The sequence below is a fragment of the Anolis carolinensis genome, chromosome 4 (assembly GCF_035594765.1).
Source record: "Anolis carolinensis isolate JA03-04 chromosome 4, rAnoCar3.1.pri, whole genome shotgun sequence".
NCBI classification, from domain to species: Eukaryota; Metazoa; Chordata; class Lepidosauria; order Squamata; family Dactyloidae; genus Anolis; species Anolis carolinensis.
In genome coordinates, this window is record NC_085844.1 from 201690718 (window position 1) to 201707053 (window position 16336).

The window sequence follows — 16336 nt, forward strand, 5'->3', positions numbered from 1 at the left end:
ACTAAGATGGCAGGGATTTCTGGGAGTTGAAGTCCAAATACCTGGAGGGCCTGGTATATCATCTGCAGGTGTGATTACACAGGGTGCCAGAGAATTGTCTCAGATCCTATCCAAAATAGCACATATGTGCATGTAACATAGTTATGTCTGGATGTTACCAACACGATTCTAGACATCATATAACCATTAGAATCATCTCCCACAAATTATAGTATAGACTGTTAGCTTAGAGAATAGGTTTATTGAAGGCTATTAAACAACAAAACTAAATGGAAGCTCCATTTGATAGCCAGATGCTAGAGATAAACAGGAGATGATCACTATCTTATTGCACAGGTTATGAGTTTATGATTTCCAGCAATAACTGGACAAAATGTCCTGCCTCAACAAAGATGTTCTTAGCATTCCACACATTATGTGCCTTGTATACATTGAGATTCAATTGATGGCCACTTTCGTGTAAATGTAACAACACTCCAAGTACAATTTCAGCAAATCAATGTTACATGTGAATACATTTTATCTTAACTGGTATTAAATAATGTGGGTACATAATACTGCTGTTAAAGTTGAGTTAAAGCAAACACTGTTCCACTATTTAAGACAGATGCAGACTATTTAGAACATAATAGTTTACCCAATACATCTCAAGTGTAACATAAAAGTATTGTAGTAAAAACGCAAAATGCATGTACAGTATAGTTTAAAACAGAAATAGAAAGCTTACAAAATAAATTGACTTCTAATGGCACCTCTGTCCAAGTAGCATAAGGTACATTTGTGAAATAAGTGGGCTTATTTTTGCAAACAGGCAAAGTAAGTCTATAATGATTTGTTGTTGTGGTGTGCTTTCACTCTTTTCCAACTTATGTTAACCCTTATCATAGAGTTTTCTTGACAGAATTTGTTTAGAGGTTTGCTATTGCCTTCCTCTGAGGCTCAGAGTGTGACTTGCCAAAGGTCAAGCAGCAGATTTCTATGCTCAAATGGGGAAGCGAACCCTGGTATTGAGAGTCCAATGTACAGATCCCTACATGCTGGCACATACGGAATAAGAGTAGCATGATCAAAAGAACTTCAAGATTTTTTAAAAAATCTATTTCAGTCATTTTTTCTTAAGTGCATTTTATACCTCGAATCAACATTTTTATCTCCAACACATTCATTTGGAGATCCTACAGTAATGAACCCTCCCAAGTGATTTAAATGTATGGCTTTTGAACAATGATTTAAATAACCACTCCAGTTCACCAACTCAAGTGTTTTGCATGATTTTAAAACCAATTTTTCCTTAGAAAAAATACATAGATTTGCAAAAAAAAAAAAAAAAAAAAAAAAAGATCTACCAGGAGAGGCTTAATGCACATGTATTAAGAACCTTTAACAAGGCAATCTTATGCATGTATACTCAGAAGTAATCCCACTGCATTCAACGGGATTTACTCTTATGTAAAAGTGCATAGGATTCCTGCCTTATTGAGTCCAACATTAAAGGGGATTATCAGTGTCATTATTACTTATATTCCTTTGGGGGTGGGAAATAGATTGCTTAAGCCAAAATCAAGTAAAGACACGGCATATCCTTCTTCTCACCCATTGTTCCCTTTGACCAAAGTAAGTATGACCTAGGCAATCTTCTGGAAGCATGGTCCCATTTAGTTTGTCCAGTTAAGGCAAGAAGTGGGAACTTTGTAGCCCTCCAGATTGTATTGAACTGCAAGACTCAGAAGCCCTGGCAAACAGAGCCAATGGCTGGGAATGCTGGGAGGTGCAGTTCAGCAGCATCTGGAGGGCCGCACAATTTCCACCTTGAATTAAGGCTTCTGGAAAAATATTACAAGAATAGTCAAAATTGTATAAGCACTTAGGAGTCCATGTTCAGTTAAGCACTGTAACACAGGTTGTAATTCTAAAGTTTCCTGTGTCTAAATCATATTAGACAAAGTGGACCTTACCTTATATACTCATGTATAAGTCTAGAAGTTTTAGTCAAAAATTCAGCCCAAAAAAACTATTGTCATTTTATCTATGTGATTACTGTACTTCATTCCTTTCTTTTTTAAAAAGGAACCATCCCCTTTCTGAGTAGAGTGGCAAAAGGCAAGAGTTTAGCCTTGTCCAAGAGAACCTAAAAGAACCATCAACTCCCTCAGTGCTCTCCATTGTGGTGCCACTTGTAGCCTTTTTTAATGTCTAGATGGGGAAATGGTGGTAGTAGCAGTCAAGGCCAACTGTCCCCTAGGTGACATTAGCACTTTCCCCTTTCCAAGAATTACTCTCAATTAATCAATGGGTCACATCAAAATCCCACAATTATGCCCTCAACACCGGCCCTCAATGTATACATGAGTATATACAGTACCTCTGAGCAGACATGCACTGGACATTACACCCTACTGAAAACAATAGGAGCCAATTAATTAATTTCCACTTTTAGTAATAAGAATTACAATTAACCATAACTGATGACGGCTCATCTAGTTGAACTGGATGTCTGAAAGATAATGGGTACTTATGGTTGTCTATTGAATGTTTGCCATTTTTTGGTTTTGGAAGCCACCCTGAGTCCCTTTGGGTAGAAAGGGCGGGTTAAAAATAAAGTATTATTATTACCTATGACAGAAAAGAGAGCTTAATATGTTTAAAAATACAGTACACATACTCCCGATATATCTGCAGAGAATACATTCCAAGACCTCGTGGATAACTGAAACCGTTGATAACAGCCAACACTGTATTTTGACAATACTTGGGCCAACAGTTTACCTGGAGGACCTAGAGAGGATCACAAACACTTCTAGGGATTGTGGATAGGTGAAACCATGGGTATTAAATCCATGGAGAAGGGAGTCGTATTGTAGTACATTTCACCACATCCCATAGAAAATTAATCAGAAACAGAACCAAGTAGTGCGAAAAATAATACCCAAGGAACAAGTAATATCCTAAAATGTAGCTGACATAATGTGATAAACCACAAAAAGCCCCTTGCATAATAAAAATCCATGCTGGCTCAACAAACCGTCTTAGCTCGCAAATCCTTGTTATTTACACTAATGATTTTATATCATCCTAACCATTTATTTTCACATTTCCTGTGCAGAAAGGAAAATGAAATTTTTATCCCCAGCTAGTATACCAACTGAACTGATTACAGAAAAGTCAATTGAATCTTTTCCCTAATACTTTATGACATTAATAGTGGCCACCTATAACACCTACCTCAATGTCACTGTCTGATTTCTTAATTATAATATGTGGCTTTATTTCTAATTCATTAACACTCATAAAAGTCATTTTTAAGCATCTAGCAACAACTCATCCTCTTAAATTCTGTATCACTTGCATTTTTAAGATTAGTTCTAAGTTAATTTAATTTAAATTAGCCTCAAGGATAAATTTGAAAGAGGCCCACAGATTTAGTACAACCTGTCTATATAAAAAGAAATCTGCATATAAACAAAATTCTTTTAAGTGAGAGGATTCAACTCATTACAGCTGCCATAACTCAACATCTGGTAAAATGCAAATATCAAAAAAGCTCAAACCCCAATTCCAAACAGCCTATGTAAAAAATAGCTTATATAAACCAGTTAGATGTTACCTAGTTACTATTTTCAGCAGCTGAAAACTACACAGTCTAACTTTGTGAAGTGGAAGTTAAGCAGAGTGGAAGATCTCCAGTTTCTAATGGCAACCCATTAGCAAGTAGCTAAAAGTGATGTAGAAGTCAAGAACTTCTGCTCTTAGAAAGAAGCACCAATTTCAATTGGTATCGAAGAATAACAAAATCATGCTCTTCATTCCGGACCACAGAACGGCATAGTTCTGAGGATCATCTTGTCTGAAGGGTACCCATTCCAATGGGAGAAAACCAGCAGTCGTGAGGGACACCGCTATTATTAAATGCTCAATGATTTCTTGGAATCAAACTGTTCCTGATCAGTTTCATATTAAGTGCAAAAGGCAATTTGGGAGCCATGACACAAGCCTCCAAATTCTGTACCTTCAATATAAAAGTGAGCGGCTTAAAACAAATTAGCTTTATATTACTGAAAACTGTTACAATTTCAGTAATGTTGAAGGGCATATCATAAATATACATAAGCATCTAAACAACCAACAGGTGTTTAAAATATTATTAATACATACCAATATGAAGAAAATGTGTGATCTAACTGGAAGCTACTCCCTTTCTAAGGCCCCTTCCACATTCCCCCTATATCCCAGGATCTTATCTCAGATTATCTGTTTATCCCAGATTATCTGAGACTCATATAATCTGGTTCAAAGCAGACAATCTGGGATCAGATCCTGGGATAAAGGTCAGTGTGTGAAAGGGGCCTAAGAAAGCTGTGGACAAGAACTTACAAGCTAAAGGCTTTTATGACACCCTTTTTTACACTTATGGTACTGTTACCCAGTGATGTGCTTTGGGATTACTGTATTTAAGAGGCAACTGTGTGGCTGATCTGCATTTAATTTTACAAGTATACATATCTTTTTAATAAACAAGACTGAAATAAGTAACCTTGCCAAATTCTAATGGAGGCCACCTTAACTTAGTAAATGAGCTTCAGTTTTTATTCCACCCATAATCTGAAGTACAATTTCATCTAGCTACAGCAGTGTTTCAGAGGAATTCCTGCATTATGTTCTTGGATTCTTGCAGCTGTTGATTTGTATCAATAGCTGTCCTAATACTTAAGACATGCAAAACTTACATTCCAAACTAGTTGGAAAATCACTGCATACACGCTTGTAAACTTTTGAGACTAACCACAGCAAATCTGTGCATATCATTCATACCTAAGTTGGGGGCTTCAAACCCTGAATGGATTTCATACGATTACATACAGCTTATTTAGGATTTTAGAGGTTTTCTCTGGATCAGTGAGGTAGCAGGGATGATCAATCTCACAGAAAATTCACACTTCTCCAAAGTTGGTATGTCCTGTTTCCTTGGCATGTTCTCTGGCTTCCACTTGCCCTGTTAATCCTTTCTGACATACCATGCATCTCAGTGTAAATCGATTTACATCAGTAAACTGTCTCTTTCTTCTGGCTTCATCTGCTAATTCCATAGCCTGTGCAAGCACGATGTCATCAGATGCTGAAAAGATTGTTTGGGGAGGAACATCTGAATTGGGAATTTTACGCTCAAGAGGATCATAGTGAATACCATCATAAATTAAAAGCACCCGTTTAGCATAGCCAGCATCTTCCCCAAAACGATCAATTCTGACTGTTTGAGTGTCCACTACACAAATTTCACATTGATAGAATTTAGATAAGATGGAAACCTCAATTGCACCTCCCCACGTATCTTCTCTTCTTATCCATTCACAGTATTCCTGATTAGTTTTCCCTAGTACAGCCTCACTATAGGATTCCGGATCACTTGCTACAATCTGGGCTATGAGATTTCTCATCTCTGGAGCACATCCTGGATCATAAACCCCACCTTCTACTACATAATATATGCTGGTAAAGAGACATGAGTTATCTGCTGGAACCACCTTCCGGGCAAGCACTGGGAGAGCTTCCCTGAATGAATTAGAAGCAGTTCGTTTTGTAACTATAGCTGGCTCAGTTTTGGGCTTGGTTGCATCTTCTTCAACTATAAGAGTGTCACCTGTCAAGAAAAACAGAACAAGGAAATTAATATGTGTTCTAGTTCAGTGAGTAAGAATGCAAGGCCAAAGTTGCTGGCAAGTCTCAGTTCAGCTATGGGTTCATCTCTCAGAAAACCCTCCCCACAGAAGTGTAACAGGGCTCTAATCATACTTCTCTTATTGAAATTCTGACAGTTTGTGAAATCATACTACACTTTAAAGAGTTGGCATTCTACTTTAAATCTTGTGGTTGCCTCCTGCAGAATTCTGGACTTTGTAGTTTAATATAAGGCCCAGGACCTTTCTGTCTTGAGAATTTTAAAGGCCACTTCCTATAGAGTAAATCCCAGGATTCAACAGGAAGCAGCCACAGAATTTAAAGTGGGATACCAACTCTTTTATAGTGTAGTATGATAATCTAAAAGACAATAAAACACTCATGAGTATATAGATACAATTTAGAGTCAATGATGGATACAAACAAAAGAGGTGATTTTTACAATAAGCTCTGAGAAATAAACTAGGTTCTAATGCCATGTTTTCTACTGAACACAATACCATAAATATTAGGACCAAAACATGTTAATTCATTTTTAAAGCCATCAGATGTATCTACGGAATTCCAATTCATTCCAGTGATGCAACAGTCCTGACACTGATGTGATAGCATTATGGATTTATTTATTTCTAGGTTAAAATCGCCAATGCACTAACAACACAAAGGAGGACCAGAAATTACATCACTCATCTTGTATACAAGGATAAGCTGACAGAATTTGATGTAAAAAGATAACAAGAGTCTAAAGTTTAATTAGTGGGTGGCAACAAACAATCTGCTTATTTAATGCAATTATAATATATCAAAACACATGTGTCACTGTTTGAAGACTTCCTGTTCTCAAAAGGGACACCTACTCTTTTCTATTTAAAAGATGATCTTCTTATTCAAGCTTTAGAACAGAGGCTGGTATAAGCTAGCCCATTGTGTGCTACTATATATTTGGCTAATTTACAAAAAGACCCCAAGAGTTCTAGTGTTTATAAGCAAAAGTAATACATCTAATTTCTACTATCCAAATTGATTCTGAAATGGGGAAACGGCCTGGTGTAAACAGGAGTAACTATAAAACGACTGCACCTCATTTGAAATTTGTTGTTACTGTACCTTAAAGTCATTTATGACTCATGGTGAACCTAAGGCAAACTTATTATGGTGCTTTCTTGGCAGAATTTATTCAAAGAGGTTTTGCCCTTGCCTTCCTGTGAGACTAAGTGTGACCTGCCCACGGTTGGTTTTTCTGGCTAAGCAGGGATTCAATCCTTGGTCTCAGAGTGTCTTAGTTCTACAATCAAACCATATGAAATAAAAATAAAGAAAGCCAATCTTAGGTTCAAAATATGTTCAAAAACACTCTATTCAATAATTCTGCATATACTAGCTCCAATTAATGGACTTTATGATTGTTGTTGTTGTGTGACTTCAAGTTATTTCTGACTTATAGCAGCCCTACAGCAAACCAAACAGGTTTCAGTAAGCCTAGCATCCAACTAACCTCTACTCTAGTTTTTGTACTCACAATGAAAAACAAAACACTGGGATAATTGTCTACTTCAAATTACTAGATGTCATCCATGCAAAAAAGGGGCTAAATCTAGCTATTGGTGCTAACCAACATAGGTCCACTGAAACAATATGTCAAGGCTTGTATATGTCATATATAGAATGGATCTACTCTTGTCCAAATGAATCAGTGATTGTTTGTATAACAATTTACAATGGACTGGTTCATGGACACCAACATCCTTGGATGCTCAAGTCCAATTCTATATACAGTAATGGCGTAAGAAAATGGCATCCCTTATGTAAAACAGGAAAATCAAGGTCTGCTTTTTGGAACTTATAATTCTCGAGATCTTCAAGCTATGCATGTTTGAACTCATGGATGTATACTCCATGGATACAGAGGGCCAATTGTATTTCAATTATATTCAACAAAAGGTTTCTCCAAACCAAGCCAATATAGCAGTTTGCTGCCAATATAGATGTGGTAGCTCCATTCAATGGCCATATCCATGCTCTTAGGGCCCTTCCAGACAGGACCCTATATCCCAAGATCCGATTCCAGGTTTTCTAATTATCCCAGATTATCTAGCAGTATAGACTCATATAATCCAGTTTAAAGCAGAAAACATGGAATCAGATCCTGGGATATAGGGCCTGCCTGATAGGGGCATTAGAATTCTCTACTAGAGACTGAGCCTTAAGCAGTGCATCTACACTGTAAAATAAACGCTGTTTGACACCACTTTAACTGTCATGACTCACTGCTATGGAATCATGGAAGCCCTGCATGGTTCAGCTCCTGCCTATTTATGTGACTGCACCCCCCCCCCCCCTTATGAACCTGTTTGGGCCTTACAGTCTGATGGGGAGGGCCTCCTCTCAATGTCTCAGCCCCAATTGCAAGCCAGGCTGGTGGGGACGAAGTAAAGTGCCCTCTCAGTAGTGGCTCCCCTGGCTCTGGAACGCTCTCCCCAGGGAGATTAGACAAGCAACCACCCTTACATGTGGACAAAGCCTATGTCTATATGAATACACTTCAATTTGGGTAGTAGGCCCTTTTCAACTCATAGGAATAGAAGTCTGTGGTGGCACAATGAGTTAAACCCTTGTGCTGGCAGGACTGCTGACCGAAAGGTTGGCGGTTCGAATCCAGGAAGCAGGGTGAGCTCCTGTCTGTCAGCTCCAGCTTCCCATGTGGCGACATGAGAGAAGCCTCCCAAATGGTAAAACATCTGGGCGGCCTCTGGGCAACGTCCTTGCACACGGCCAATTCTCTCACACCAGAAGTGACTTGCGGTTTCTCAAGTTGCTCTTGACACACACAAAAAATCATAGAAATTACAGTGTTTAAACTAATGTTTTATCATTTTTATTGCTGATTTTGTTTACTTGTGCTTTGGTTTATATTATTTGTTTTTATATTGATTTGAAATGTTATTATTTGTTTATTTCATTTTTATCTATCTTATTGCATGTACTTTTTCATGTTGTGACCTGCTCTGAGGCCCTTGGGGAGATGAGATGGGGTACAAATAAAGTGTATTTATTAATTATTGTAGTTTTATAGGGTCTTCAACCTTCTCTGCCAAAGAGCACTGATTCCTCACCAAAGCACAACTCCCATGATCCCACAGTGGTACGAAACTGCACTCTCATTCATGCCACTTTCCAATCAACACTGAGGAGAGAGGGCCTTCTCTGTGGTGGCTCCCCAGGGCTGGAATACCTTCCCAAGAGAGATTAGATTAGCCCCCACCATTCAATTCTTCCAATCCAGCCTGAAAACATGTATTTTCAAACAGGCTTTTTACCTTGAGTAGGCTGAAATGGGCCCATATAAATTTGAAACTCTTGCACTTTAGATGTGAATTAATGGCCTCTAGTTTTATCTACAGATGTTCTCTGTTTTTAAAATTGTGCTATTTTGACTTTATGTTATATGTGTATTGACAGGTGTCCTTGTTATAATTTTATGTGATTTTGTTTTATACTCATGTATCGTTTTTACTACTTAAGGTTATATGTTGCACCCTGGAGTGCCTTTGTAAGCCACCCCGAGTTCATCAGAGAGATGGTGGAGGGATATAAATTTAGTTTATTATGCAGTTTGACACTTTTAACGTAGGAATTAGCAAACTTCGGCCCTCCAGGTGTTTTGGACTTCAGCTACCACAATTCCTAACAGCCTATGCCAAAGTTTGCCTACGCCTGCTTTAACACTATGATTCGATGCTATTGAGATCATGGGAACTGTAGTTTGGTGAGGACGCAGCAATTAACACTATACATCTAATATTTACAATAATATTACTGTATAATGAAATACAATATAATACTAATAATAATACAATATACTAATATTAATTATATATTATACATGACATACTAACAATATTACAGTATAGTGGTATAGCACAATATAGTAATATATAATGCTAATATTGTGCCATGCTAATAATATAACATATTGTATACAACTTCCATGACTCCATATTTATTTATTTACTATATTTATATACCGCCTTTCTCACCCCTGGGGGTGACTCAAGGCGGTTTACAATATATTAATGACAGAAATTCAGTGCCATACATACATATACAGTAGAGTCTCACTTATCCAAGACTCGCTTATCCAAGGTTCTGGATTATCCAAGGCATTTTTGTAGTCAATGTTTTTAATATATTGTGATATTTTGGTGCTAAATTCGTAAATACAGTAATTACAATACAACATTACTGCGTATTGAACTACATTTTCTGTCAAATTTGTTATATAACATGATGTTTTGGTGCTTAATTTGTAAAATCATAACCTAATTTGATGTTTAATAGGCTTTTCCTTAATGTCTCCTTATTAGCCAACATATTCGCTTATCCAAGGTTCTGTTGTCCCGTTTAGCTTGGATAAGTGAGACTCTACTGTACATATAATTTGTAGGACCGCTCTGAGTTCCCTTCGGGGTAAGAAGAGCGGGATATAAATGTAGTAAAAAAAATAAAGCCCTTGTGAAACTACAACTCCCATGAGCCATAGCAGTTAAAAGCGGCGTCAAAGAGCATCCATTCTACAATGCAGATGCCCCCGTGCCTCTCGCCAAATTGTAACCCTCCGGTTCCCGCAGTTGAGCTGGCGCCATTATTGCGCTGTGTGGAAAACCAACGAGTAGGGGGATCCTAGAGTGCCTATTCTCCCCTTACCGGAGTGAATGCCCAGCTCTCCGAGGCGCTGCTCTCCGTCGCTGAGGTCGACGTCGCGGGGAGGGAAGCCGAGCAGCAGGCGCTGGGCCTGGGCGGGCACCCCGGTGAGGGCCGCGATCACCGCCTGCAGCTCTCGGAGGCGGGAGTGGGCCGTGAGCCCCGGCAGCGCGAAGGAGCCGCTCCGGGCCTTACAGCGCAGCCGCAGCATCTCGCCGGCCGACGGACATGGGGCGCCCCGAAGGCGGCGGCCGGTCTTCAATCATCCCCGCCCCTCCCTCCCGCTACAAAATGGCCGCCGGGCGGGGCCTGCAACCCGGCAGCCCTCGCTTCCCTTCCCGACGGAGCTCGCGATTGGTTGAGTCCGAGCGTTCTATCCGAACAGCCAATCACATCCACGCGCCGACCTCCCCGTGCTGGAGCACAGGGAAAACATCCTCTGCGGGGAGGGGAGGGGGAAAGAAATGAATGACGCGCTATAGTGCGCCTGCGCAGCATGTTGTGACGTCCCGCTCCTGCTTTTCCGACGCTGAGATGCCGAACTGTGGGGGCTGCCTCTGTGCGCATGCGCGTTGGGTGTTCTTATGACGACAATGTCATAACCGAGTGCTGCCTTGCTGGCATTGATCCGCCCTTCTTTCCTATCGTAATACTGTAATACAATAACAACCTTGCTCCTCCTTTCCCTAGGTGCATCTACACTGCTGAATTTGTGCGTTTTGACCGCACTTAAACTGCCATGGCTCAATGCTATGGAATCGCGGAAGTTGTAGTTTTACAAGGCCTTTAGCCTTCTCTGCCAGAGGGCTGGTGCTTCCCCGAACTATAGCTCCCAGGATTCCCTAACATTGAGCCATCGTAGTTAAACTGCTGTCAAACTGAGCTAATTCTACAGTGTGATGTGCCCACACTACACTGCTGTGGTGCTATGATTCCATTTTAATCGCCATGGCAACATCCTAGCCTAAATTTGCACTTTTAGGGAAGGACATTTAAAACTCCAACCTCATTAATTACCAGCAAGGAAAGGCTGGTAATAAATATATTACTACAGACTTGGAGACCCAGCGTTGCGCGGGTTATGTGAAAAAGTCAGTTTTTAATTATACAAAATGCATGAGGTTGTGGGTGAACTACAACTGACATCATGCCAGGTTAACTCCAAGAAACTCCATCAGTACTTAAAGTTGGGCAAGTTTGGTCTAGATGCATAATTGGTGGGGTTCAATGTGCTCTCTGGCTGTAGGGTAAACTACAACTCCCACTATAGTGAGTCAGTCCCCTCAAGCCCCTCCAGTAGGTTGAGTTAGTCATGGGGGTTCTGTGTGTCAGGTTTGAACCAGGTCCATCATTGGTGGAGGTCACAGTTTCCTTGGTTGTGAGTGAACTACAAATCCCAGAAAGGAAGTTCAGTCCCCCCCCCCCCCCACACACACACACCCCAAGTCCCTCCAGTAATCAAATTTCGGCATATTGGTTATGTGTGCCAAGTTTGGTCCAGTTCCATCGGTGTTTGTGTTCACAGTGCTCTCTAAATGTAGGTGAACTACAACTCCCCCAAATCAAGGTGAATTTCCCTCAAAGACCTCCAGTATGTTTTGTTGGTCACGGGGGCTCTGTGTGCCAAGTTTGGTCCAATTCCATCTTTGATGGCGGTCAGAGTATTCATTGCAGGTGAACTATAAATCCCAGCACCTACAACTCCAAAATGTCCAGGCCAATTCCCCATGAAACCCACTAGCATTCAAATGAGGGCGTATTGGGTATGTATTCCAAGTTTGGTCCAGATCCATCATTGTTTGGGTTCATAGTGAGCTCTGGATGTAGGTGAACTATAACTCCTATAAATCCCTCCAAAGTCCTCCAGTATTTTTTGTTGGTCATGTGGGTTCTGTGTGCCAAGTTAGTTCCAGGTCCATTGTTGGTGGAATTCAGAGTGCTCTTAGATTGCAGGTGAACTATACATCCCAGTACCTACAACTCCTATAAATCATGATGAATTCTCCCCAAACCTCTCTAGTATATTCAGCTGTTAATCAATTCCTCTGTTTGCTGTGTGTCATAGAAAAGAATAGGAAAGAGTTACGGGAGAGGCAGTGGTCATGCAAATTCCACACCAATCGAGAGAGTCAGATACACTGGTGGAGGAAGAACAGAAAATCTAGGATGAAATTGTCCCCGTGTGAAAGCCTTCGCTTGAGGGGTGGGCAGTATGGTGTTTGCGGAGGACATAGGCAGGGCTCTTGGACATGTTGACGGCACTCTCTATAACCTGCAATGTCATTGGAGGGAGGGCCATTGGTGTCTCCTCGGTAGTGGGAGCTATAGCTATCTGTGGAAGTGGGAGCTTCTCTGTGTAAGTGGGCATCCAAGCCACACATATACATTTATTTATTTATTTATTTATTTACAGTATTTATATTCCGCCCTTCTCACCCCGAAGGGGACTCAGGGCGGATCACATTGTACATATATAAGGCAAACATTCAATGCCATATGACATAGAACAGAGACAGACACAGAGGCAATTTAAACCTTCTCCAGCTTCCAGTTTCCTGAGGGTATGCTTGATTCCGGCCACAGGGGGAGCAGCTGTTTCATCATCCACTGCAACGGCAACTTTCTCATTGCAACGGCTGCTGGATGATTTTTATGGTGTCGTAAATTAGCCTCCCCACATATAAGTGGTACCTAAATTTCCTACTTGATAGATGCAACTATCTTTCGGGTTGCTTAGGTCAGCAACGAGCAGGGGCTATATTTTATTTTTGATTGTTGGGTGCTCACCCCGACATGGGCTGGCCTCAGACTCATGACCTCTTGGTGAGAGTGATTTATTGCAGCTGGCTGCTAACCAGCCTGCGCCACAGCCCGGCCCATACATATTATCACTTTTATTATGTGTATAAATTATTATTATTACACTATATAACACAATTTCTGTTCCTGAGTTATAAATATCATTTTCTTTTAAATGGTTTTAATTAGAATTTTGACATAATAAAAAAAGAAAAATATGTATGATTGGGGGGGGGGGTGATAAGAGGGCATTTATGTAATAGGTGTGGGCATATACCCAGGGGAAGGGAAGGAAGGGGGAAGAATGAAAGAAAATTAGAAAAAGAAAAGAAAAAGAAAAACAACAAGCAAAAGCCCACACAACAAATTAAAATGACTTCCTTTCTTGTCCTTTGCGGTTCCATCTTTGTTTTCCTTACAAGTTCTTCCCAGGTACATATTTGCTCTCCTATTCCCTTTTTTTTCCTGATGCCCGTATTGATATAGTTACAGTTTCCTTTCCCCTATGCTCTTCGAAGATATCCCAATTTGTTTGTTTCACAAAATTTGCTGAATTCTTCTTTAATAAGAAAGTTAGTTTGTCCATGTCTTTGATCTCCATCATTTTATATCTCCATTGGTCTATCTCTGGTATTGCCTCTAGTTTCCAGTATTTCACATAGCAGATCCATGCAGCAGTAGTCAAGTACATAAATAATCTGTCTTTATTCAAATCTAAAGGCAGCTCAGGGTCAATTATTCCTAAGAGATAATATTCCGGCTTTCTGGGGAAGTTCATCTTAAAAATGTTTTGACATTCCTCATGTATAGTTTTCCAGTAGTTAGTTGGTTTTTTATACGTCCACCACATATGAAAAAAACTCCCATTGTGGTTGTGGCGTTTCCAACAATTCTTTCCTACATTTTTATATATCAAGCCTAGTTTCCTTGGCGTTCTGTACCATAAATATCATTTCCTAATTGGTTCTATCATAACAAACACGGAAAAGGTTGATTAAACTGCAAAAACTTTTGTTTTTGTGGGATAGCCTGCAGCACATTTTGCTGTAGTTTTTCAATAAATATCAATAGAATCTCAACCAATTCAACCTAGTTTGTGGCAGTCACAAAAACAACGTTTCTGGAGTACTAGCTGTGCCCGGCCATGCGTTGCTGTGGCGTATGGGAATTCTTTGTTAGGTAGGTGGAATAACAGTGAATAGCTTTGTAGCCTGAAAGCCTGGCCATTTTCTTATGTGAATCCTTGTTTGGTGAGGTGGAATAGAAAGGAATAGGCTTGCTGCTTGGAAGGTTAAGTAGTTGCCTTTTAGGGGAATGTTTTTTTGGGGTGGTAGAATTGTAATGAATAGCCTTGGTGGTTCAAAGCCTGGGTGCTTGCTACCTAGGGGAAATCTTTGGTTGATCAGCTTCAGAGTAGTATCACTGTTTCAAAGCCTGGTAGCTTTTTACAAAGGTTAATCTTTTATTGGTCTTGTTGAATTGCACTGAATATCCTTGCAGCTCCAATGTCTGGCTGTATTTATTATTTTGTGTGTGTGTGTGTGTGTGTGTGTGTGTGTGTGTGTGTGTGTATATATATATATATATATATATATATATATATATATATATATTACAAAATATAGAAAGCATGGCAATAAGAATAAGAATAGTAGAAGTTCCCTCCCATGGTAGCCCCCTCCTGAAGAAAGCCCCTCCTGTAATTCCTCGTCCTGTTTTTCATTGTTTCCCAACCTTGTGTTCTACTGTTGGGTCTTTCCTTGCCTTTGTTTATATTTTGTTTGGAGGGGAGGGAGGGGGAAGGGAGTGTGACCCCCCCTTCCCTTCCCTCCCCTCCTCCTCCCCTTCGTCCTCCTTTTCCTCTTCTTCCTTTGCCCCTATGGGGCGGCCGAAGGGGGAGCAGTAATTCTTCCTTTGGAAGAGAGCGAGCAGGAGGAGGAGGGAGACCCTTGCTTACCTTTTTCTTTTCCTTTTCTGGCCCTAGAAGGGAAGGCCGGAAAGCCCACGGTATGGCCCTGGGAGTTGGAAAGCCATGGAGGGGGCGGGGCCAGGAGGTCCAGCGGTGGAGGGACAATAGGGATCCTGGGTGGCCATGCTGTCCCGAAAAATACTTTGAGTTCCACGAGCATGCGTACATTGCCTGTTGTGGGTTTTGGCCTTTTTTGGTGTTGCGATTGTGTTTTTTGTGTGATTGTGTTGTATCTTACTGGAGGCAGGGATGATGGATTGTGTTGCCAATTTTAGAGTTTGGGGGGTGTTGGGTTTTGTTGTTTTGTGAGTCACCGTGATGCCAAAAGCCTTTTATATATAGAGATAACAACTACTTTCAAAGTAAGAACCGCACAATGAAACAGCAAATAACACTTTCAAACCAAGGACAGCTCCCTCCCCCAAAATTTATTATATATAGTGTTTGTTGTTGTTTAGTCAGTCGCTTGGACTCTTTGTGACCTCATGGACCAGCCCATGCCAGAGCTCTCTGTTGGCTGTCGCCACCCCCAGCTCCTTCAAGGTCAAGCAAGCCACTTCAAGGATACAAACCTCAGCATTCCACAGAATGCTTCCATGGCAGTTAAAGAGGAATGGGAGCGCTATAAGAGTGTAGTAGCCTAACAGAGTCCTGAGAGAATGAGTTTGGTGGCTTACTTTTGTAGAGTGGACACTAGAATTAACACAGTTTGACGTCACTTTAAATGCCATGGAATCCTGGGAGTTGTGGTTTTCCAAGGTCATTAGCCTTCTCTGCCAAAGAGGGCTGATGCCTCATAAGAAATACAGCTTCCATGACTACATATTTATTTATTTATTTATTTATTTATTTACTATATTTATATACCGTCTTTCTCACCCCTGGGGGCGACTCAAGGCGGTTTACAACATATTAATGGCACAAATTCAGTGCCAAGCATACATATAATAGGAAAAAAATCATAATAACTAAACACTAACATTTAATAGTAATAACTAACATTTAATAATAATAACTAACATGAGGGGGGAAAGGAAGAGCCCTGAGGCTGTTAGGAATTGTGGGAGTTGAAGTCCAAAACACCTGGAGGGCCAAAGTTTGCCCATGCCTGCTCTATAATATTGTGCCATGGCCTTAAGAGTCTGGAGGAGCAGGGTTCGAATCCGTGGGTGACCTTGGGCGAGTCACACTCTC

At 40.5% G+C, this 16336-nt stretch overlaps 1 protein-coding gene across 1 annotated transcript; it reads right to left on the reverse strand.

The window, feature by feature from the left end:
- Positions 1–221: 221 nt before the first annotated feature.
- yod1 (YOD1 deubiquitinase) lies at positions 222–10813 on the reverse strand. The gene is made up of 2 exons (XM_003224026.4): positions 10378–10813; positions 222–5635 (listed from the first exon to the last, which is right to left on the reverse strand). Exons 1-2 carry the CDS (start codon positions 10583–10585, stop codon positions 4929–4931), a joined length of 915 nt encoding a protein of 304 aa, XP_003224074.1. The 5' UTR covers positions 10586–10813; the 3' UTR covers positions 222–4928.
- Positions 10814–16336: the final 5523 nt, after the last annotated feature.

What these genes read in the sequence shown, in the direction of transcription:
- yod1 (XM_003224026.4), bottom strand. Translation starts at nt 10,585, where the DNA reads ATGCTGCGGCTGCGCTGTAAGGCCCGGAGCGGCTCCTTCGCGCTGCCG. An exon ending in AGAGCTGGGCATTCACTCCG is followed by an intron (nt 5,636 to 10,377) that starts GTAAGGGGAGAA and finishes TTTTCTTGACAG; the next exon opens with GTGACACTCTTATAGTTGAA.